Raw genomic sequence first — 23762 nt, forward strand, 5'->3', positions numbered from 1 at the left:
CTCTCTTTCCTCCCCCCGCCCCCTCACATTTGCCTTGGCTCTGTTCAAAACTTGGTTCAAATGTCACTTCCCTTAAAAGATTTTTCTTGATCCTCTCCACTATCAGCCTCCTTCACTATTGTGGACTACTTTATATATTACTTATTTATCTATGACATTTTGTATCCTCCAGTAGAATATAAGCTCCTTGAGGGCAAGGACTATCTCATTTTTGAATATGTTTCTACAAAACTTAGAACAGTGGCTGGCATATAATAAATAATAATTCTTGTTGATCAATCTATTTTTTTTTAAAAACTTTAGTAGAAAAAGAGCACTAGACTGAGGGCTTTTTATCTGAAGGTTTTAATCTGATTTTTGACATATCATTTATTCTGTCAAATTCTTCACCTGCAAAATCATATCTTTACTATGCTGCTTGCTTTCCAAGGTTGCTATGAATAAATTTTTATGTAAACCCTAAAACTATATAAATGTCACTTATTACTGGGAAAAGATAAAATGTGGGTGCTTTAAATTGGATTTTAGTAAAAAAAAATCTTTACATTGATAATATTTGGCCAAACTTCTTTTCTCTAGTAGTCTTTTTGAAAAGCAATGGTCATGAGCTCGTTTTCTCTAGTCATGTTTTAAAAAAGAATAGTTATGAAGATAGACTAAATGGAGAACTGACAATGTCCTTTTGTAACAGTTTAGTCAGCTAAGAGACTTGTTGAAAGATTTGGACTATGCCTTCCCTTCTTAGAATCGCATGTTATATAGCACTCTATGCTAAAGAAGCTATATTATTCTCCTTTATGTACTAAAGAGCGGTAGGATACCTAAAACCTAACTATAGTTCAACTGGGTTGTGAACTGGGTTTTTCATCTAGAATCTGTCTCCAGAGTGATTGCCAATTAAGACCAGGAGCTCTAGTTTCAAGTCAAACCATAACTTGGAATTTTTGTTCCTGGAATAAGCAGTACACATAGAGGCATACATACATTCATGCATACACATATAGAAAAAGTTCCCTCATCTAGGAAGTAAGGAAAACACTTCCTTGTGATAGTGGAACAGAAATCCTGGAATACTGACTGAAGGTCACTGCTAAAGAAGTTGCCTCAGGAACTGAAGATATCATTATGGGGAATGAGCTCAACTCAGTGCATTGTAAATGCTATTAGTGGACTTGCAATATGGTGCCCCCTCATTTGGCACCCTAAAGACTAGCCCTGGTCATCCCACCCTCTTTACAGTTTTGCATCCTGTGAAACCTTATTACTTGGCAAAAGTCAAGCATCCCCTTCAATCAGGAAATGGCAGCAAGGTTTCTGATGAGGGGCTACAACCAGACACCCTAAAAACAATTATTCTTCTCTGACTAAATGTTCCTCTTGTGCTGAACAGTCAAGGAGAAAATTTGAGAGGAAGGAGGAAGAGGAAGAATGAATAGATGCTTTGGGAACAATTGGAGCCCCCTGCCAAATGCAATGACAAGTACTGCCACCATCCTGTTATATGCATATTCTGACATTATGCTGTCCCTATTATTCTCTTTAACTGAAAAAGAGTAAGTGTGACTCCCTCTCTTTCTTTCAACTTCCTCCTTTCCTACCTTCTTTTTCTTTCTCCTTCCCTCTTTCTTCTCCCTTTTCTCCCTCCTCACACTTTTCAAAAGTACTTTCTCAGAACCCTTCACTCCCATAAAACCTTAAATTATATTATACCTGTCTGTGAACTTATTGTAACTCCCAGGAGGAATGTAAATTCCTTGAGAGCAGGGACTGTTTTAGTTTTATCTTTGCATTTCCCTTATCTAGCACAGGGTCTGGCACACAGTAAACACATAAGTGTTCATGGAATTGTATTGAAGAGCGTAGCCAGCACTTACTAAATTGTGATCAATCAGAGTATTTCCCTGATTCTTATTACTCATTCCTTTATTTTTCCCATTAATCTAATACTGTTCTACATGCAAAAATCATCCAAGACACAAATAGTCAAAGAGCCAATTTTCTTACCCAAAGAAGATCTTAACCACTCTGTCACACAGGCACAAGTCACAAGTGATCTGAAGGTACTAGTCCCTTTCCTCCTACTTTATTGGCAGGATGTGTAAAACTATCAAGTTCCTTTCTTGCTGCCGAAAGGAGATTTTCCTGTCCTTTGGATGCTCCTTTCCTTAGGAGTAAATGAGGTAGAAGGAACACAAAGACTTCCTTCTTCCTCTTTTTTTATTACAGCCCATTATCCTTAGCAATGAAATAAAGTTTGTTTTTGTTTTTGAGCCTCCTTTGATGTGTGGCTCTGATCTCTTTTCCTCCCTCTTTGGATTGCCTGAAGATGTATTCTAGTGGAGGGGTTGTCATGAGATGAACCAACTACCTGCAAATGCAAATGTATTTGCCAGTGTTCAAAAGAATTGTGTTGGCAGGGATAGGAAAGTTGGTGGCTGTTCCAAAACCCTGCATCCACTTTATTTTAAGTGATTCATTGACTACTTCTAATATTAATAAAGCTTTTGTCAGTTCCTAAGCTATTTATCACTTGTTAGGAGTAAAAAGGAATATTGATTTAAATCCAATAAGATGTCATTGCTCATGCTATGAAAATTATTGAATCAAAATATAACCAAATTCTTCTAAAATTGTATCAGGGAGAAAAACTTACTGAAAGTGATTGTTCAGGAAAATTGATGATAGCATGACTTACAAAGTATTGCTCTCCTAAAAACATGCAAATAGCTCAACGCCTTATCATTGGTAGAGAGAGATGCTCCCATTTCCTCTTTTGTGCCTTTGTACAATAAAATGTTAGTTCCTTACAACCATCAGTCAGGGTAATTCCACTTGCCTTCTGTTGGATATCCCCTGAGGTTCAATGGCTTTGGCCAGCATTTCCTTGTAAATTGGAGACTTTAAGTACCGAGCATAAGAATCCTGATAGGAGCAAAAGAAAAAGAGTAATTATAGGAGAGAATGAGCCAAATCAAAAGGAAAATTAAAGTTATTTTCAAGCTATAGCAAGACAGAAATACCAAAGTTAAAGAATTATACTCTTCCACATATGATGTATAAATCTACATATTAAAATCCATGTGGTAAAACTACAAATCCTGTGACTTTGAAACAAAATCCTGTGACTTCAGATCCAATCCTATACTGTACCATAAAGCCTTTTCCATGTAGAAATTCCAAAAACAAATTCCAAAGTCTAGTTCACATGATTTATGGAACTGAAACAGGGTTGTGCTTAATTACTACATGATAAACATAAAGAGTATTTGAAAAGTCATATGAAAAGTAAGCATCAGAGATTGGTTCAAAATCCACCTGTAACACCTACTATCTATGTCAAAGGTACTTAATCTGTGAGTTGTAACCCCATATGGGGTTGCATAATTGAATAAAGGGTTGCAAAATTATGATTTATTATCAACAAATGTTTGGTTTATGCATCTATTTTATATACCTATATACCCAGGTTTGTGTAAAAAATTCTTGGATGAACAGGATGATTTCAGAAAGGCCTGGAAAGACTTACATGAACTGATGCTGAGTGAAATGAGCAGGACCAGGAGATCATTATATACTTCCACAAAAATACTATATGATGATCAATTCTGATGGAACTGGCCATCTCCAGCAATGAGATCAACCAAATCAGTTCCATTGGAGTAATAATGAATTGAACCAGCTACACCCAGCGAAAGAACTCTGGGAGATGACTATGAACCATTACATAGAATTCCCAATCCGTATATTTTTGTCTGCCTGCATTTTTGATTTCCTTCACAGGCTAATTGTACACTATTTCAAAGTCTGATTCTTTTTGTACAGCAAAATAACTGTTTGGACATGTATACTTATATTGTATTTAATCTATACTTTAACATATTTAACATGTATTGGTCAACCTGTCATCTGGGGAAGGGGATGGGGAGAAGGAGGGGAAAATTTGGAATAAAAGGTTTGGCAATTGTCCATACTGTAAAATTACCCATGCATATAACTTGTAAATAAAAAGCTATAATAAAAAAAATCTTATAAAAAAATTTCTTGGATGAAAAGAGTAGTGAGTGGAAAAAGTTTAAAAAGTCTTGATCTATGTGACTCTCTATCAACTCAGTTTCCTTATATGGGAATGAAAGAGTTGAATTAGATGGTCTCTGAAATCCATTCCAGCTTTAATCTATGTCCTATGATCAATAAGAAAGAATTATTGTGAGAGTCTTCATTAACTTTTAGAAATGTGTTAGTTTTTGGGGTGAATGCTATTGAAATAGAGTGAAAACATTATTGATGGTATATTGATTTTGTTATATGGAATGCAAGCTCATTGAAGGCAGCTGCAGTTTCAACTTTGTTTTTGTATTCTAAGTGTTTTATACATAGTCACTTAAGAGGATCATAGAATTAGGTTTGGAAGAAAAAGAGAAACTATTTATTTCAACTTCATTATTTGGAAGCTGAGGCCCAGAGAGTGACTTGCCTATAAGCATAAATAATCATCAGAAGTGAGATTTGAATCCAAGTCCTTTGGTTCTGTAGCCAATACTTATTCCACTGTACCAAGTACAATAGAATACTTCTGATTTTGGAGTTAAAAGATCTAGTCTTGAATTCTGACTCTGATACTTAAAATCCATGTGACCTTGGATCAGTTTCATAATTCCATTATACTACTCTTTCCTCATCTATAAAATATAAATAATAATACTCACCTATAATGGATATAAAAGGTTTTTGTAACATAAAGGGCTATAATAAATTAAACTATAATCTTAATCCATGGTGTTGAATTTTGCTATGACAAATTTTGATCCATAATCAGAGCCATAACTAGCAGTTTTGGCATCTGGGACAAACTCTGACAAAACATGCTTAAATGAAACTATACTAAATCAGACATCAAATCATTTTTTAAGATCGATTCAGTGATTAGGAAAAGAAATCATGGGATACCAGCTCACTGAGGGGATATTTTATGACACTTTAGCTTCCATGGAATAATAATATTAACAATAACAAAAATAATAGTTAGCATTTATATAGCACCTTAATATTTACAAAATGCTATATATATGTTACCTCATTTTATCCTTGCAACAACCCTGTCAAGTAGGTGATATAATTATCCCATTTAATAAATAAGGAAACTGAAGAAGACAGCAGTTAAGAGACTTGCCCAGAATCATCCAGCTAAGTATCTGAGGCAGGATTCAAATTCAAGTATACCTGACCCTAAGTCCACCACTCTATCTTCTTGGCCACCTAGCTGTCTATTGAGGAGGAATTCAACTGGGATATAGTCATAGGAGAAGGGGGTAAAGGTAGGTAAAGATTTGCAGGTACCAGAGAAAAGCGGGCATCAGATAAATTCTAATTATTCTTGCTAATTAAATGCTAAACTTAGTATATTCTGTGCTATTGAAAGAGTATAGTGCTGTCAAAGCTCTAAATTTCAGTGCCCTGGAGGCAAAGCCTTGGTTGTTAATCCTCTGACCATATTGGCACTTGCTGACATGGGATTTGCCCTTAGGAAAAAAGTTGAAAGTGTCTCCATATTACAAAGATATTTCCTGGTTGTACTTTGTGAATCCTTAATTGTGGGCTGAACTGATTCTGGTCATTAATATTAAAGTATTACTCACTTTAGCTGAAAACTTATATGCAGATAGAATTTTTTATAAACCAAATAATATTTTTTCATATACTATTTTCATAATACTATTTTTTCATATACTATTTAAAGAAATCCTTCTATAAGATGAACCTAGTTAAATGTTACTAATTCTTTTTTAATGGGGTGGGACAGAGAAAAACTAATCTTATTCAGTGAAAACCTGATCAGATCTTTTAAAAGAAATGAATTTTATTACTGTGGCAAAAGGTTGGATTGGAGATATTGCATAGAGCATGTGCAGAGATGGACTTTCAGGGGATGTTCCATGAAACATGAATGGAATTGAGCCTGTACTTGGCCCATTTCTTGTGATATACACCACTTTCTAAGTATTGAATGACTTGCCACTTGGAAATTATTCAGGAATCTTTTTTTAGTCCCATGGTACCCAGCTAGGGGGATGGGGAATGGGAAAGGCATATATACTGAAGTGGGAAGATCTATAAAAGTATATTTTGAAAGAAGTAACTCTGCCCCTTTTCTCTTTCCTTCTGTGTCTAACTCTATTCCCTCTATGTTTCTCTTTCCCCTGTGTCTCTCTGTTTTCTTCTCCTCTCCTCTCTCCTCTCTCCTCTCTCCCTCCTTCCCTTCTCCTCTATCTCTCTCTCTCTCTCTCTCTCTCTCTCTCTCACTCTCTCTCTCTCTCTCTCTTTTTTTTTCTCTCCATAACTCTCTTTCCATCTGTTAAGCATGTTACAACATATTTTCTCTCAGACGTCCAGTTAAGCTATTTTTTGTCTTTTCCCACCCCTGCAGCAATAGCAAATACTTGCATGTGTACTGATATGTTCTGATCTGGTCTAGACAAGCCTGAAACTGGACTTTGAACAAAGTCCCTTGCCTCTCCCCAGCCCTGATAGAAATCTCATAAATGCAAATTAACACAATTCTGAGTTACCACTTCATACCTATCCAAATGGCTGAGATGACAGGAAAAGATAATTATAAATGTTGGAGGAGATATGGAAAAACTGGAACATTAATGCATTGTTGGTGGAGTTAAAAAATAATCCAGTCATTCTGGAAAGCAGTTTGGAACTATATCCAAAGGGCTATAACACTTTGATCCAGCAGTGTTACCACCAGATCTATATCCCAAAGAGTTCATACAAGAAGAAAAAGGACCCACCTGTGCAAAAATGTTTGTAGCAGCTCTTTTTGTAGTATCAATAAATTAGAAAATTGAGTGGATGGCCTCAATTGAAGGATGGCTGAATAAGTTATGGTATATGAATGTAATGGAATATTATTGTTCTGTAAGAAATGATGAGCAGACTGATTTCGGAAAAACCTGGAGAGACTTAAAAGAACTGGTGCTAAGTGAAGTGAACAGAACCAGGGGAATATTGTATACAGTAACAGCAAGATAATATGATGATCAATTATGATATATTTAGTTCTTAATTATGATATATTTTGTTCTTCTCAGAAATCCAGTGATCTAAGATAATTTCAACAGACTTGGGATGGAAAATGCCATTTACATCCAGAGAGAGAACTATAAAGACTGAATGTGAATTGAAGCATATTATATTCACCCTTTTTGTTGTTTGTTTATTTGTTTGATTTTTCTTTCTTGAAGTTTTTCCTTTTTGGTCTGATTTTTCTTGTACAACATGAAATTGTTTAAAATATGTTTAAAAGTATTATACATATATAACCTATATCAGATTACTTGCTGTCTTGGGGAGAGGGGAGGGAAGAGAGGGAAGATGAAAAAATTAGGACACAAAATCTTACAAAAATGAATGTTGAAAACTATCTTTACATGTAATTGGAAAAATCAAATACTATTGATAGCAATTTTATAAGTTCAAGAAGTCAACAGCTCCTGGGTGCAGGTATGATTATATATCAAGAAGTGCTTGCTACTAGTATAGTACTCTTTGGAGTTTAAGATAGCCAGTAAGAGGATAAACCTTACAGTTGATTAAAAGATATGGACCTTAAGTGTGTTGAATGAACACCGAATGACTTCTGTATATTCTTCTATTTGGCAATTCTTTGTCTGGATGTATCCTTCTTCATATGTCCTTTATAGTTAATTTAGGTATTTATAATAGTCAAAATAACTTTTCACTCAAAGTTGCTCTTAACACAATACTAATTTTCCAAGGGTGGTATGAGGAAAACAGTTTGTAAACTGCTTTAGAAAACAAACAATCAGGATCAAGCAAACTATCAAAAATATCATAAACTGAGTGTGGATGGCCCAAATTAGTGAAACTTTATTTAACTTGTTCAAATTTATGTTTTTAAGTTCCTCTTTTAATATACGGAATTTTCTCAAAGTAGAGTACATCTATTAGTAGGGAGTTTTTTGTTGGTGGTGGTGTTTTTTGCTGGCATTTTAATTTTATATTATAGTCATTTCTGGATAGGCTATTACCACTACTATGTTTCCCAATCCATTTTCCCTTTGTACAAATAAAAATAGTAAAATCAATTGATTGATATAGGGATTACGAAAATTGACTGCATATGCAATCTATATCTGAAATCTTCCACCTCTCCAAGAAAAACAGGAAGAAGGCATAGACATACTAGATTATGATATAGTAAGACAGGTTTTTTTTTTTAATTTTTATTTTTGTGTGTTTTTGTATCTCCATTACCTGATAAGGGCTTGGTAAATACAGAAGGAAATTAAATGATTATTGAATTAAATTGTACCTTATCAGCCTAAAAGAGTAGTTTCTAAAAGGGTATCATCTTTATCCCTAAATGGTTTTGATTCAGTGAGGTCCTACCTCAGTGGCTGAGGAATTACTTATATAATTTCTGCCTCAAACAAAATTAGACTGCTAATCAAACAAAATTTCCTTTTCTTTTTCAAATTAATGAATTCTCTAGCTTTCTCTAGGAAGCAATGGGGTCTTTTGTAGACACAAGAAGTCCAATTTAACATTTATTAAGCACCTCATACATACAAGACATATGATAGTCTCTGAAAAGATAAAGTTTTTTTTTAAAGCATAAATAGTCCCTACCCTCATGAAGCTTCCATTCCACTGGGGGATACAATATAGAATCATAGGTTGTCAAATGACTCCTTCATTTTAAAGATGAGGAAACTGAAGTCCAGGGAGGAAGGGAAAGGAGGAAGAAAAGAAAGAAAGGAAGGAAAGAAGAGAGGGTGGAAGGGAAGGAGGGAAAGATAGGAGAAGGAAGGAAGGAGAAAAGGAGGGAAGGAAGAAAGAAGAGAGGGAGAAAGGGAAGGGGAGAAGGAGAAAGAGAGAGAAGGGGAGAAGGAAGAAGAGAGAAAAAGAAAGAAAGAAAGAAAGAAAGAAAGAAAGAAAGAAAGAAAGAAAGAAAGAAAGAAAGAAAAAAAGAAGGAAGGAAGGAAGGAAGGAAGGAAGGAAGGAAGGAAGGAAGGAAGGAAGGGAGGGAGGGAGGAAGGAAGAAAAACAAACCTTTTTCATAAGCATATAGATGTGAGTTTGAGCAGCATCAAGAACATAGCGATGAGGGTGTTTCAGTCCTTTGACTGTAATGTCCATGGTCTTGCCATCTATATTAATCCACCGCCTTGCTCCTGGAGCCAGAAAAAGCCTAGGGTATCAATGAGAAATTATTAGCAAAAGTCAAATTTTCTGAGCCAAAGGAGTTTGGAATATGTATGTGTATATCTATAAATGAATATGTATATATAGATTACATCTATATATGTCTACATATACATATATATACACATCTATATCTATCAATATTTGTGTGTGTATGTATGGATTACCTAAACTCATAACAGAATCATAGACTTAAAGCTAGCAGGGCTTCTATTCCTGTTGTCTCTCTATTAGACTATAAGCACCGTTAGGGCAGAGACTATGGCTTTTATCTTTGTATCTTCAGAATCTAGGACTCTATGTGCTCAATAATTGCTTGCTAATTGGCTGGCTAGAAATTCAGATAGAAAGGGTTCCCACCAATGAAATTTAAACCACATTTTACGAGTCTGTTTCTCTTTTCTTCAAATGACTTCCCCACCCCCCACCCTGATAACTGTCCCAGAAACACTCTTCTTTTCATGAATCTCCAAACACTTCTGCTTGGGTAGATATATTTCAAAATATATCTTCAAAATTTTCAAAAATATATCTATATTCATAATCCACATTTATCCAAAACCATGACACCTTCACCACATTATCCTCCATTTTTATTTCTCAATAGATCTGTTGTTAGCCCTGACTTTAGAATAAAAATAAACTGCTGAATTAATAACCAGAAGAGCTCTTTTTTTTCCATTTTCTAAATATATTCTGTTTAAGTGATAGAGTCTGAATGCCGATCAAAGCATACTTTTTAAATTTTATTTTTCTTATTTTTTTAGTCTGTGTTTTCTTTCACAACATGATTACATGTATATATGTGTGTATGTGTATTCCTATTTTTAAAATAAAATTCTATTGATCTCTTTTGCTTTTACATCACTCTTCAATGTCTCTCCTTCAATGTCTCCCAGAGAACCACCCTTTATAATAAAGAGTGGGAAAGATGGATGAGGAGGAGGGGGGGAATAGACCATCAAAACTAGCTAATATATCCCCCAAAAAAGTCTCATTATATACAGTATTACATATCTGTAATCCCCTACCTCTGACAAAAACTGAAGAGGGAAGATAGTTTCTCACAATTCTTCTTTGGAGGCTTGGACATTTTAATTTCACAAAACTGAGATTCAATTGTTTTGTGGTTCTTTTCACTTACTTTGCTGCAATTCTTGTATATAGTGCTTTCCTTGTTCTGCTTACTCTATTTTGCATCAGTTCATGTTTTTTTATGCTTCTCTGTATTTATAATATTGATTGTTTCTTTCAATTTACATGGTTTGTTACAATTCTGTGATATCTATTCTTTCACACTTTCATTTTATTGGCTTATCCACTCATATTTAATTATATGTTAGTGAACAGTGGAGGGATGGTGAGCCCTAGAGTATTTTGGCAAATGGGAATGCTCTTCATTAGGATACCTCTCTGCAACTAGAGTGAACTCAGTCCAGTTGAGTCCCAGTCCCCCAGACTCAACCCCTCTAATCTGCTGCCTTTCCCATTCTCCTGTAGCAACTCCCGACTTGCCAAGATTCTTTAGGGTTCACTATCCTTCCACTGTTCACTCACAGATTTAGTATGATTACAACCATTCCTTCTTTCTCTTGTCTTTCTCCACTTCTGTTAGGCTTCCCATTCTAAACTTCTATCCCACAAAATGCAGTGACACTAATTGATCTATATAGTTCAGCTCTTGCACTTTCACGTCTATTTATCTTTTTATCTTTTTATTCCTTTGTATCCCTTAGTGATTTCTTTTGGAATTTTTTTTAATATTTTAGGTTAATATTTCTCTCACTTAAAAAATCATACTTCTAAATATGGGATAATTGATTTCACTACTAATTAGTGGATAAGTAATACTTATATTTTATAGTTGTACTTACTTATTTTTAAGTTGTTTGGAATGTTTGCAAGTAGAATATTCTCCTTTTTTTCAGGACTGCCTCTTTTGTTAAATGACCATCTGTTTTTCATAGATGATTAGACTCAATTTCTCAGGGAATATTATATCATTTTGAATTTTCATTCCTTTCTCCAATTCCTTGTGGCTACAGAATAATCTAATTTCCTTTCCTTTATATTTTAAGGTCTTTCTCCTGGATGCTGAAAAAGCTTATTGCCTTCATTTAGATTGTTCAGTTTAACCAATTTAGTCTTGGAATTTGAAGCATAGTTTGGGGAGGGTGTATGTATATGAGCATATTTAGAGACTATCCATGAATTCTCTCAACTGATGCATAGTGGTGAATATTTAGAAATTCTGAGCAGTTTTCTAGTATTATTTCCTATATTATGGCATTCAGGTTTTTTTTATTTGTCTCTTCTGGTTGGAGACCTATGAACTTTAAGTTATCTCTGAATAACTTTATTCAAAGTCAATCACTTTTCCTTATATGGAATTTATAAATTCTCAAAATATTGCTTTTTCTTCTACTACATTTTACTCCATTTTAATATTGTGATGTTTGAAACTTGTTCATCTATCTTCTCATTTAAGAAATACTTCATCATAAATTAATTTTTTTTCCTAATCTTCCAATTGAACATTTAAATTCTGCATTGAGAGCTCTAAGTTCTGGCCAATGTTCCCTCATAATTTCTTCTGTGGGTTTCATTTTTTAAATTGTAGGTATTATATTGTTATCCTTGTTCCATTTTCTCCTTGAATAACTAGGGAGTTTTATTTCATGGAACATTTGTTAACTTTTCTTTGTATTCTATATGTTAAGCTAAACATTAAGGTGGTTTCAGCCCCATTGAGTTGGGGGATATAGGTTTCTCTCAGACTCAGTCTCTGTTCTCAGTAGCTTCTTGAGTGATAAGACTGTCCCCATCAGGGTTTCCAACCACTTTCCATCATGGGGGGCAGGGTGCAGTAAGTGAGGGCTGTGGAACAACAGCAAAATATCTTTACCAGCAGGTGGGCTCTGTGAAATCCCATTAGTTAATTTATGCTCCTGCCACTTGGAGATTGATTGGAGAAGGGTGCTAAGTGAATATTTCAAGGATTAGAGTTCTTTGGTGTTAATCCATAATGATGTTGCCATATGGGGTTCAAATCTTCTTTCTCCTGTGGGATCAAGTTGTGATTGATCTAATATGGTACAAAGTAACTTTTTCTGGCGGGCTGTAAAGCTGAAGAAGTATAGAGAAAATAACTAATCTGTAATCTTTCCTGATCTTAAATATTTTCTTATTGAGGAAGAAGTTACAGAAACCTCTTAGACTGTCTTCAAAGAAACCCTAGAAAAAAAGTATCCCAAGAAGGGTTGAAACATTTGATTTACCACGGTCAAATCTCACCTTAATTGACAAGAGAAATATGCAAAGCCCAGCACACCTGCATACACAGACACAACTGGGAGATGAGTTTTTGATTTCTGGTCTTCAGTTGTTCACTCCTGACTGGTTGGTTTAAATGGACAAGGAGTGCAAAGACATTACAAATTTTCCCAAATCAGAGAAAGGATGGTCTCCATGGTTTCTTGCCAATACATGTGACCATAACTAATTTATAGGCAATACAACTTCACACACCTCAGATTTGCTTAGCTATTCACAAAAGGATGATAATACAACGGGCTGGTAGAAGAAGAGGCTAAGAGAAAGATTTTCACAAAAACTTCAATCTTTACAATGCTCACTTGTAAATTTCCTCGGCCTTGTCTTTGACCTTGGACTGATCTCCATATTTCAAATCTTCACAAGCTTCCCAGAATCCCAGATTCTCCCCTGAAGAAGTTAAGAAGGACCAGATAGACAAGAACCAAAAGAGAAATGAGAAGAAAAAAGGAATAGGACAGCAGAGGTTGATCAAAATTTCATTCATTATTTACCACCTCCTTATAAATTCATTGGGCTGCTACTTGCTTTCTGAATTCTGCAAAACACTCCTATCTTCAAATGGTTCATAGTGAATAATTATCCTGGGCTTAGTGCCAAGCTTCCCATCTATTGAAGTACACAGATCAAATCCCATTACAACAAACCCTATAAGATCATTTGCTGTTCCTTTATTGTATTAGAATTTGATTGTGGCCAATATTTTTTGTAACAAGCTGACCTATAACTGAGGCTTAGGAATCTTTTTTTAAATTTAAATTTAACTAATCTGCCATTTTTGGCAGCTTGTAATAGGATTCATCTTCTTGAGTTATTCCAAGGGAAATATTTATGTATATGCTTGCACACCTGTGTGTGTGTGTGTGTGTGTGTGTGTGTGTGTGTGTGTGTGTGTTTCCCATTTCCCCAGCTGGATTTGGACAAGAACAGTACCTGTATTGGTATATCCTTCCCTCTTCATCCCATTATGTACAAAATGCAGAATAAAATTGCCATTTAATGGTTTTGGTAAATTGGCCGAATAATTAGAATAGAATAATTAACATCCAACTAAGTGACTTTTTGCATGCCAAAACCACTTTAACTTGATGGGAAGGAAAGATACAGAAAGCAGAACTAACAATTCTTCAGTTCTTTCTCAACTAAGTTAGTGCCTCATCACACTTTGGTGTCCTATGAAGAAATCCATGAGCTTCCTTATCTTGACATTCTTCAGTTTAACAGTAAAGTAGAGAAAAGAGGGGAAATTACTGGGTAGGGAGACTGGGGTGAGGGGGAGAAAGGTTATATAGATAATGTGGCAATAGAGTGCCAAATAGATAGCTTGGGAGATGGCAGGAAGGTACCTCTTCATCCTTTTGTATGTAGGCAAGTTCTTGAACATGTCACAGATAGGAAAAAAAAGGCAAATACTAGACTATCTGAAAATTGAAGTGTGAAAGCAAACCAGGATTTCAAGGAAAAATATACCCTGCTCAGCAGAAACTACAGGAAAGCACAATTTGAGAATTGGAAAGGATCTTAGAGATAATCCAGGCCATTCCCTAATACCATGCACACTGCTAATTAGGATACTTATTGTCATTGTGTGGGAGTCAGTATGTAAAAACCTAGATGGTGAACATGACTGTATTAGATTAAGTATAATAGAAATGAACTATCTACTTGCATGGGGGAGCAATTAGATAATGTAGGTAAGGTTAAGTTAAAGAACTAACAATTTATATTCCTGATTCGTACCTGAGGCCTACATATTGCCTAAAGGAGGGGATAGGCAGCAGATAACACAATAATGACAGAGGGACTGCTACAGAGAATTCTTATTATATTTAATATACTAAGGGCTTATTGTCAGCAGCTGTATTTTGTCACTTGGACCACCAGATGGAACTATACTTATCTGGCCACTTGGATCTCTGTAGAACTAAATGCACTTCTCTTGCTTTGGGTTTTCTTACTTATAATTAGACTATATAATACAGAGAAAGATTTTTAACAAGCCATATCATAAAATAATGTTCTACAAGAAGTTGGCAGACAGGTTATTGGTATGTCAATGAAAATTAGATAATGGATCCTACTGATGAGTAACAGAATCTCAGTTGGAAGGGAAATGGGGCCATCTAGTTGTTCTCATGAATGTAACTTGATTATCAGACCTCAAATAATTCACTCTCCCTGAGGGGTGGGTTTGGGGACAGGGAATGCTAAAGAGATAGGTTTCAACTAAGCTCACACAACCAGTTTGACTTTCTGTCCAAGGAAGGAAGGGATTTTTTTGTTTGGTATTATTTTTGCCCTCTGACATAGCTTTCTGATTTAGACAGCTATTTTTCAGACATTATTTCATATTTATGAACATGAATACCTTGAGGAGATTTTTATTTTTCCTGAGATTAGACATCAAAGTTGATCCTGCCCAGTCAGGACAAATAGGATATGACAAGGGAAAAAAAATTAGCTAAAGGGAATCAGGAAATGGGGCATTAAAGACATTAATACATTTAATTCCCCTTACATTCTCCTGTGTTTGTCTCAGAATTTATGTTTGAGAGAAAAAACTTCAAGGATATGTGTCACAGTAGAGTCCTTTGATTGATCAGTGACAAAGCAGGAGAGGATGTGGGCAAAGAAAAAAGGAGAAAGTAGTACTAAGACAAGTGCCAACGTTAATAGAGATTTTATAAACTGGTGCATGTTTTTCCCCACCCCAAGGATAATTTGGCATTTGAGCTTGAAATTAAGGAAGGCCTGGTATTAAATTCCATCTCTGTCACGTTCTAATTATGTGACATGACTAACCTAATCTTTCTGAGCCTCAGTTTCCTCACCTGTAAATTGTAGATAATAATTCCTAAGGTAAAGTAAAATCCCCACAGAGTTATAAGGGTCAAATAAGATAAATTACATAAAACATTCTGCAAATATAAGTCTTATATAAATGTCAGCTATTACCAGGACTGGCAAATATTGCTGAAAGCTTTAAAAGAAAGGATGGTTATTGGATAAGCACAAAACAAATAAAACCGTGAGGATATCCAGGAAAAAGCTTCTACTTTCCTGAGAACCTCCCAAAATTCATGTCTGGTATAAAAAAGAAAGTGTATAAGGGAGATTAAATTCAGACGTACCACTGAATTCTTTCTTCAGAAATAACTGGAAGCTTTGTCGCCCCTTGGGATCTCGGATCAGTTCATTGAAATTAAAGGCCCATCGTTCCACTCTCATTTTGGTTGGGATGTCCACCCTGAAAGAGGATCACATATATACATAGACTCAGAAATAGAAAATGCTATAGCAGCAGCTTTGGATGTTTCCCATTCCCCATCTTCATAGAAGAGCAGAAACAGGGTGAAATAGTGGGAATTATGCTGAACCACAAGTTAAAGAAGTAGGATTCAAACCCTGCCTTTGTTTCTGGCTACCCACAAGACCACAGGCAAATCACAATCTCTCTGGGATTCCATCTCTTGTTCTGGAAAATGGCACCGTTGAATTAGATTATCTCTAAGGGATACTACATTCCTAAATCAATGTGATCTCTAGTCCTAAAGAAGGTTCTCCCTATCTCAAAATAAATTTGACCTGTAAGAGTAAGAAACTGAAAACAAGTAGAGACCATTAGTATATAACATCTCATGAAACTCTATAAATTTTTATTTTGCCCAAAAAAGTAGAGATCTATGAGACAATGAATGCCACTTAGAGGTGTGTGAGACACAGTATACCAATGTTCTCTGTGTACTCACCAAATATTGCATCCAAATTTGTCCATCCAAAATTGTATAGACCTGATCCTCAACCTCTACATAAAGATCACTATCAATTAAGTCTCTCTACTCCTATAAGCTAGGGATTCTATGCTAAGCTAAGAAGTCATGTCTAACCATTCTCATTGCTCCCTATCCTAGAGCTTTTCAAATATTTTATAAATGGCTTTCCTTCCCCCACCCCATCTTTCTTTTTCTTCTTCTTTTTTTAATTTTTGGAATACAACAAGCATTTCCATAACATAACATATATATATATATATATATAATATTGTGTGTATAATATCAAAAAGATGATGATACATGAAATTACAAATCTACTCTGTACCACCTGCTATTCTTTTGGTAGTTTAAAAAGTTAGATTTCCAAGGAATTAAAGTCTTATCCTGATGCCCAAGAGAAATGGGAAGGAATTCCTTTCCCAGAATAGATCTGCACATTTTCTTTTTTTTTTTCTTTTTTTTTATTATAACATTTTATTGACAGAACATATGCCTGGGTAATTTTTTTTACAACATTATCCCTTGCACTCATTTCTGTTCCGACTTTTCCCCTTCCCCCCCTCCACCCCCTGCCCTAGATGGCAAGCAGTCTTATACATGTTAAATGTTATAGTATATTCTAGATACAATATATGTGCTGCCCATTTTCTTTAGTGTTTCAGTCTCTCTATTATTGCTTGGCACTTTGTTAACAACATGCTTAGGAATTACTTTAATCAATTTTTGTTCAGATACATAGAAGTTTTTTTTTTTTATTTTTCCACCAAGCAATTGCAGAGGATGACCAACTGTGAGCCAACTACTAACTTGTACCAAAGGCAAATATTTAATTGAATCCAATTTTTAAAAATAGTCATTAAGCACCTACTATATGCAATGTATGACTGCTAGACACTTGAAGCACAAAAATAAAAATCACCACAGCCCTCAGGAATTTTTCGGATTCTACAATTTCAATTTCTGCTTTTATCAACAAGTTTTCAAAAAAATGTGCTGTTTATTATGACTTTGTTGAATTAAGTAAGCATTTTTCCATGGATTTTAGCTACTTCCAAAGCCTCACTCAACTGAAAGCAAATAATTTGGCCAGCTTGATGTCATATAGCCATTTATTATGGAGGCAGATGAGGTCATAATATCCCAGTTACAAGCTCCATGAATGCATCTTCTATTCCCATCAACTAACCACTACTGAAATAACATTTCTAGCACAGAGAGCTTTTCATAATTCAAGTTGCTTTTGATGGCTGAAGAGCTCAGGAGGTGCATAATACATTGTCCATCATGGATGGCCCTTAGAAGGTTGAAACATCTAGCATCAAAGATTCTCTGGGTTCATAAGATTTAGAAGTAAAAGCAACTTTGGAGATTATCTACATCCCTTATTTTACAGAAGAGAAAAATGAGTGTGCAAAGATTTCAAATATCTTATTTAACCTTTACAAAAATCATGATTCCCATCTATAAATTCTATCATTTAAGACTCCTCAATTAGGCTTTAAAGTAGCAATAATAGGTAGGCCTTTATTTTCATACACTAATTTCCGCACCAGTCTCTTTATTGATGCTTCATGTTGACATGTAAAATTTGTTAGTTAATTTGTTTTTCTAACCCATATTAAATCTCTTTATAAATGTCTTATCTTTTTATAAAGTTGCAAGTTTCTTAAGAATAAAGATTATTTCATTTTTGTAACCCCATTACCTAGCACTGTATATTGTATATGGTAGACACTTAATGGAGGCAGGTAGATAGGGCAGTGGATAGAGCATCAGCACTGAATCAGGAAGACTCTTCTTCCAGAATTCAAACCTGCCTTCAGACACTCATTAGCTTTGTGATCCTGGACAAGTCAATTCTGTTTGCCTCAGTTCCTCATTTATAAAATGAGCTGGAGAAGGAAATGGAAAACCACTCCCATATCTTTACCAAGAAAACCCCAAAGGGAGTCATGAGGAGTTATATATAAAACTGAAACAACCAAATAGCAAAAGCATTTAATAGATATTTATTGCATTGATATTTGTTTCTATTCCATTTCCTTCAAAAAGCAACTCAATTTTCTTGGACGAAGGATAGTGCTCTATGAAGAAGAAGGGAAGGGATACAAAGGAAAGTTATAGTTATATAAAAACAAAATATACTAATAAAAATTTATACTTTTAAAAGATTAAGCTTAAGTATCTCCTATACCTGATTCCTTCACCTTAGGGCCATCATTCTCAAACTAGCTTATAATTTGGTGACTTTATTTTGTTGTTTTTATGTTTATTCTATATATAATTATATACATCTTTATTGTTTTTCCCATTAGGATATAAGTGCGTTGAGAGTATGGATTATTGCTATTTTTGTAGTTATATCCCCAGAAGCTAAACACAAATCATGCTAATTTTAAAATACTAATAGAACCACAGTGTGATCTTGGGCAAGTCACAACTTTTCTGGGATATAATTTCTACAAAATTAGTGTGATGACTTCTAAGGTTCATTCTAGTTTTAAATCTGTGAAACGCTAAATCCAATAAATTACTTAGTTAAATAATTGAATCAAGGCAGTCCCTGTCTTTCAGAAGCTTTACAGGGGTCCTCAAACTATGGCCCGCAGGCCAGATGTGGCAGCTGAGGACAATTATCCCCCTCACCAGGGCTATGAAGTTTCTTTATTTAAAGGCCCACAAAACAAAGTTTTTGTTTTTACTATAGTCCGGCCCTCCAACAGTCTGAGGGACAGTGAACTTGCCCCCTATTTAAAAAGTTTGAGGACCCCTGCTTCCCAAACTATATTCCTAGTTTCCTGAGATAGGCAGAAAATTCATAGGGGCATCAAGGGATATTTTAAATTTTCAATCTAACTTTTCAATAAATAGAACTATTAGTATTTCTTTTGGCCTAGGAATTCATGAAAAAATTACTGAGCCACTAAGTGAACTTATTACCTGAAAAAGTTTGAGGAACTCTGGTCTTAATAAATATAAAAAGTACATAAAAGTATTTGAATTTTGTTTTTTAGAGACAATGTCTGGTACGTACAATTTGGCATTTAGTTCCCAGAACTGGATATCATCTGTTATCCAAGGATTGCTAGGGAGACATCCTGATATGATAGCATCATTGGAAAAGAACTGTTCACTGTATTTCACAATTCTGAAAAAAAAAAAGATGAAAAGAAAATTGATCAACCCAGTGACAAAGTTTGAATCCAGAAAACCAATAATGAAAAACCTCTTCCTCCTCTAAAATGAATTGGTAGTCTACAGGTATGGAATGAAGTATATATCATAGCATATACCAACATGCTGTTTATTTTGCTTAACTCTTCTTTCTTCCTGGAAGGGTTCTATTGGCTAAGGATGGATGGAAGGAGGTAATTGATTTTTTACATTGATATATAGAAAACAACAATAAAGCCCTTATTTTTGTAAGTGTTATTAGCTATTAAAAAGAAAATAGCATATCACCATTCAAGTGATTTCATCAATATTCTGTCAATATCAGATTACCATGAACAAAACACTCCATCTCTTAGCTTTAGGCATTTTCTCTGGCTATTCCCTATACCCAGAATATTCTTTCTCTTCAGCTTCACCTATGGACTTCCTTAATTGCCTTTATCAGTCATCTAAAATGCCATTTTTTTAAACAGGAAGTCTTCCTAAACTCCTCTTGGTTCTTATCTTTTCCATCCAGTAATTATTTCTTACTTGTTATTTGTTTTGCACATATTTTTTGCATATTATTGTCCCCACAGGATTGTAAGCTCCTTAAGAGCAAGATCTATCTTTTGCCTTTTCTTATATCCCCCACTGTACTTTATACATAGTTGGATTAATAAGTTTTTTTGATTGTTTGCTTTTCTTTCCTCTTTTATCAACATAAACTTACAACGCTGAATCAGGTACTGAATCTGTGATTGGGTTTCCCAATTAGTTAGAGTCAAAAGTATGCCGGACTTAGTTCAAATTGTTTCTCAAAATCCAGTTGTTAAATTTTCACTAAGAGCATTTACAACTTAAAAATTAGGCAAATAGGGGCAGCTAGGTAGCACAGTAGATAGAGCACCAGCCCTGAATTATGGAGAACCTGAGTTTAAATCTGGTCTCAAACACTTAATACTTCCTAGCTGTGTGACCCTTAGCAAGTCACTTAACCCCAATTGCCTCATCAAAAAAAAATTTTTTTTTAATTGGCAAATACTACAAATCAGGTCTGGATGAATTGTTTTGATTGTTTAAACTTAAAAAGTGATGTAGAAAATGTTAATGATGCAGATTAAACTTACAAGTATATATGTCATGGGCACTTTTTTTTTCAAAATCCACTTGTTAAATATTCCTTAGAACACTATATACTAAGGAAATTGAAATTATCTTTCCAAGGGTCAATAAACAACACAAAGAACTTTCTTCCATGGTCATGGATGATATTCCTGATTCAGCCAACTGCCTGGAAAAAAATCTACCTTTGGTTGCAAAGGGAATCAAGTTGACACTCACTGGGTCAAATCATTACAAATATCCTCTCTAAAGCAGGCTACACTGTTGGCAACCACATAATTTTCAGTGTGGTTATAAATTCCTTGTCTGACTTTAAACTTTAACAATTTTAGATGCACATAAGATGCACATAAGCCCATGGCAAGTTACATAGAAAATCTGAGATCTCAAAGTTTTAAAGGAATAGAGCTTGATTGTTTTTCACTTTCATTATAACTGTAACCACTTGTGATGCATTTTTCAAATTAATTTTGGTTGCTATTCAATAATTCCATGAATTGCTTCTGTGAAAATAAATGAAAACTAATTAATCCTAAATTAACATTAACAAGTACAAACTTTAAGATCCACCTTTTATATGATATTGATGGGACAGAATTGTGTTATAAGAAATGACAAGGAAAATGGTTTCAAAAATCTAGAAAACTGTATGAAGTGATACAAAGTGAAATGAGAAGAACCAGGAAAACATTACACACAGTAACCCCAATCTGTAACAATAATCAACTATGAAAGACTTAACTACTTTGGTCAATACAATGATCCATGTCATTTCTAAAGGACTCATGATGAAAAATGCTTTCTACATCCAGAGAGAGAAGTAATGAACTCTGAATGCAAATGGGATTATGTTGTTTTTTTCATTTTAAAAAAAATTTTCTTGCCTTTCCTCCCCCCTCCCAACCTGGCTAATATGGATATATGTTTCACATGACTACATATCATATTTTTTGCCTTCTCAGTAGATGGGGAAGGGAACAATTTGGAGTTCAAATTTTTTTTTAAATTGTTATTCCCCCCAATTTTTTTAAATTAGGGTCTACCTTTTATGATTAGCATCTACCTTTTATATGACATTTAAAGTTTTCTATTATTTCTATATCTAAGATTGTTAAAATTTGAAGTTAAATACAAATTTTATAATCAAATCTCTATAGTTTCCTTTTATAAAAATATTTTTTTGATTTCTTTCCTTCTCTTCCAATTTGTATTATTAAATGATAGTAACTAGCTGAACTCCTAAATACAGTTGGTTCAATGCCACTTAAGTAGACTTCACTTTAACTATGATCCTAGATGGTCAGATAAATGAGAAAGCTAATTATATTAACATATCTGGTAGAAATTCTTAGTATAATGTTAGGAGTTATGTGGGAATTCAATAAAATCTTATTGAATGAGTAAACTTGCTATGCCCTATTCCAGTTCCTGCCTATAACAAATATAACACTGAAATATCAGCTAGGGGATAGCTTGTTTCTTGGAATTATGGTTTGAAATCCTTTAAACTTGCCAAGTATTATAAGGAACAACCTATTATCTGCAAATATTTAATATGTATTTTTAAACACTTTATTTCCTTGGAAAAAAAGAAATCTCTCATATTTGAAATTCACAGCTGATTCCATTTTTTTTCTTTCCTTATGACAAACTTGTCATACATCAACAAAGAGGAACATTTCCTTATATGTACAAAGACTAGAAGGGAAAAGAGAACTTTATATGAAAATTTTAATCTTCATTATACATAGTTTATGATTAGGTTTGGGGATTTTTTGCTAAAGGAAAGTATATTTCAAATATGATATGATTTTAATATTACCTTACTTATCCCTTTCTGAACATTCTTCTGTTCAACTTTATTTTCAACATGTTTTTCTTTCTTTTTATAAATCACTATGACACATATACATGTTGTTCTCCTTCTATATTATTGGTCATATTTCAGGGTCCTCAAACTACGGCCCCTGGACCAGATGCAGCAGCTGAGGATGTTTATCCCCCTCACCCAGGCCTATGAAGTTTCTTTATTTAAAGACCCACAAAACAAAGTTTTTGTTTTTACTATAGTCCGGCCCTGCAACAGTCTGAGGGACAGTGAACTGGCCCCCTATTTAAAAAGTTTGAGGACTCGTTCTAGATGAATAATAACTTTGATATGGCTTCATTTTGTGACAGCAAGGGTCATATATGTGTACTTCTGCCAACATTAGAATGATAACAGGTAAAACCAAATTAAGCTTATTTCTCCATTTTTAATTAGTTCTCTATCAGGTAAGTAATCAGGAGCCAAACTGAGCTGACTCCAACACACCCTTACTTAAATGTTATTAAAAATCTTATTGTGAATCGAGGTTGGATTTGGGGATGAGTACATTTAATATCTCCATCAAAAGTACACTTAATGTTATATGTGTGTTTTCATAATGAAGAATGAAACAATATTGCCAAAAGCTTGTGGAAACATGATAAATTATGGAAAATACATGATTAAAACTAAGAGGGACACACTGCATATTAATTAAATTTTTAAAAGATATGAAAAATTTTAAGTTTTTTTGTTCTTAAGACATTTAAATTATACCAGCTTTTCATGACCACATTTTTTTAAGTTTTCTTGCCAAAGATCCTGGAGTGGCTTGCCATTTCCTACTCCAGCTCATTTTACAGATGAGGAAACAAAAGCTAATAGGGTTAAGTGATTTGTCCAGGTTAGTAAGGGTCTAAGGCCTCATGTGAACTCAGGAAGATGAGTCTTTCTACTCTGGGGACACCTAGGTGTCCCATAAGGTTTGTTATATGTCACTAAATTTATTTTACTTGTCCCAGTTCATTTGCAAGCCACTTACTTAACTCTCTCCCCCACAAATAAAAGCCCTTTTTTATAATGTAAACATTCTGAACTTAATGTCAAATTATATTTAAAAAGTGGTTACAACAAAAGGAAATATTGTAAATTAAAATATTTTAAGGCTGTAAAATTCATAAGGTTTATTATGTCAATAAAATTATTTTACTGACTTTTGGCTAATTTATACAACACTTTAACACTCCATCTCCTCCCCAAAAAGTAAAAGTCCTTCAGTATAACAAATAGATTACTATAAAACAAATCCATATATTGGCTAAATCAGAAAATGCATG

At 34.3% G+C, this 23762-nt stretch overlaps 1 protein-coding gene across 2 annotated transcripts in view; it reads right to left on the reverse strand.

Annotated features, from left to right (window-relative positions):
• RGS9 (regulator of G protein signaling 9) overlaps window positions 1-23762 on the reverse strand; it is an 87376-nt gene that overhangs the window by 1615 nt on the left and 61999 nt on the right. For both annotated transcript variants that reach the window (XM_031965685.1, XM_031965684.1), the window contains 5 exons: window positions 19375-19488; window positions 15699-15814; window positions 12870-12957; window positions 9082-9220; window positions 2837-2922 (listed from right to left, as the gene is read on the reverse strand). In XM_031965685.1, the coding sequence (XP_031821545.1) occupies window positions 2837-2922; window positions 9082-9220; window positions 12870-12957; window positions 15699-15814; window positions 19375-19488 (543 nt within the window). The remainder of the gene's footprint in view (window positions 1-2836; window positions 2923-9081; window positions 9221-12869; window positions 12958-15698; window positions 15815-19374; window positions 19489-23762) is intronic.

Source organism: Sarcophilus harrisii, chromosome 4 (assembly GCF_902635505.1).
Source record: "Sarcophilus harrisii chromosome 4, mSarHar1.11, whole genome shotgun sequence".
NCBI lineage: Eukaryota > Metazoa > Chordata > Mammalia > Dasyuromorphia > Dasyuridae > Sarcophilus > Sarcophilus harrisii.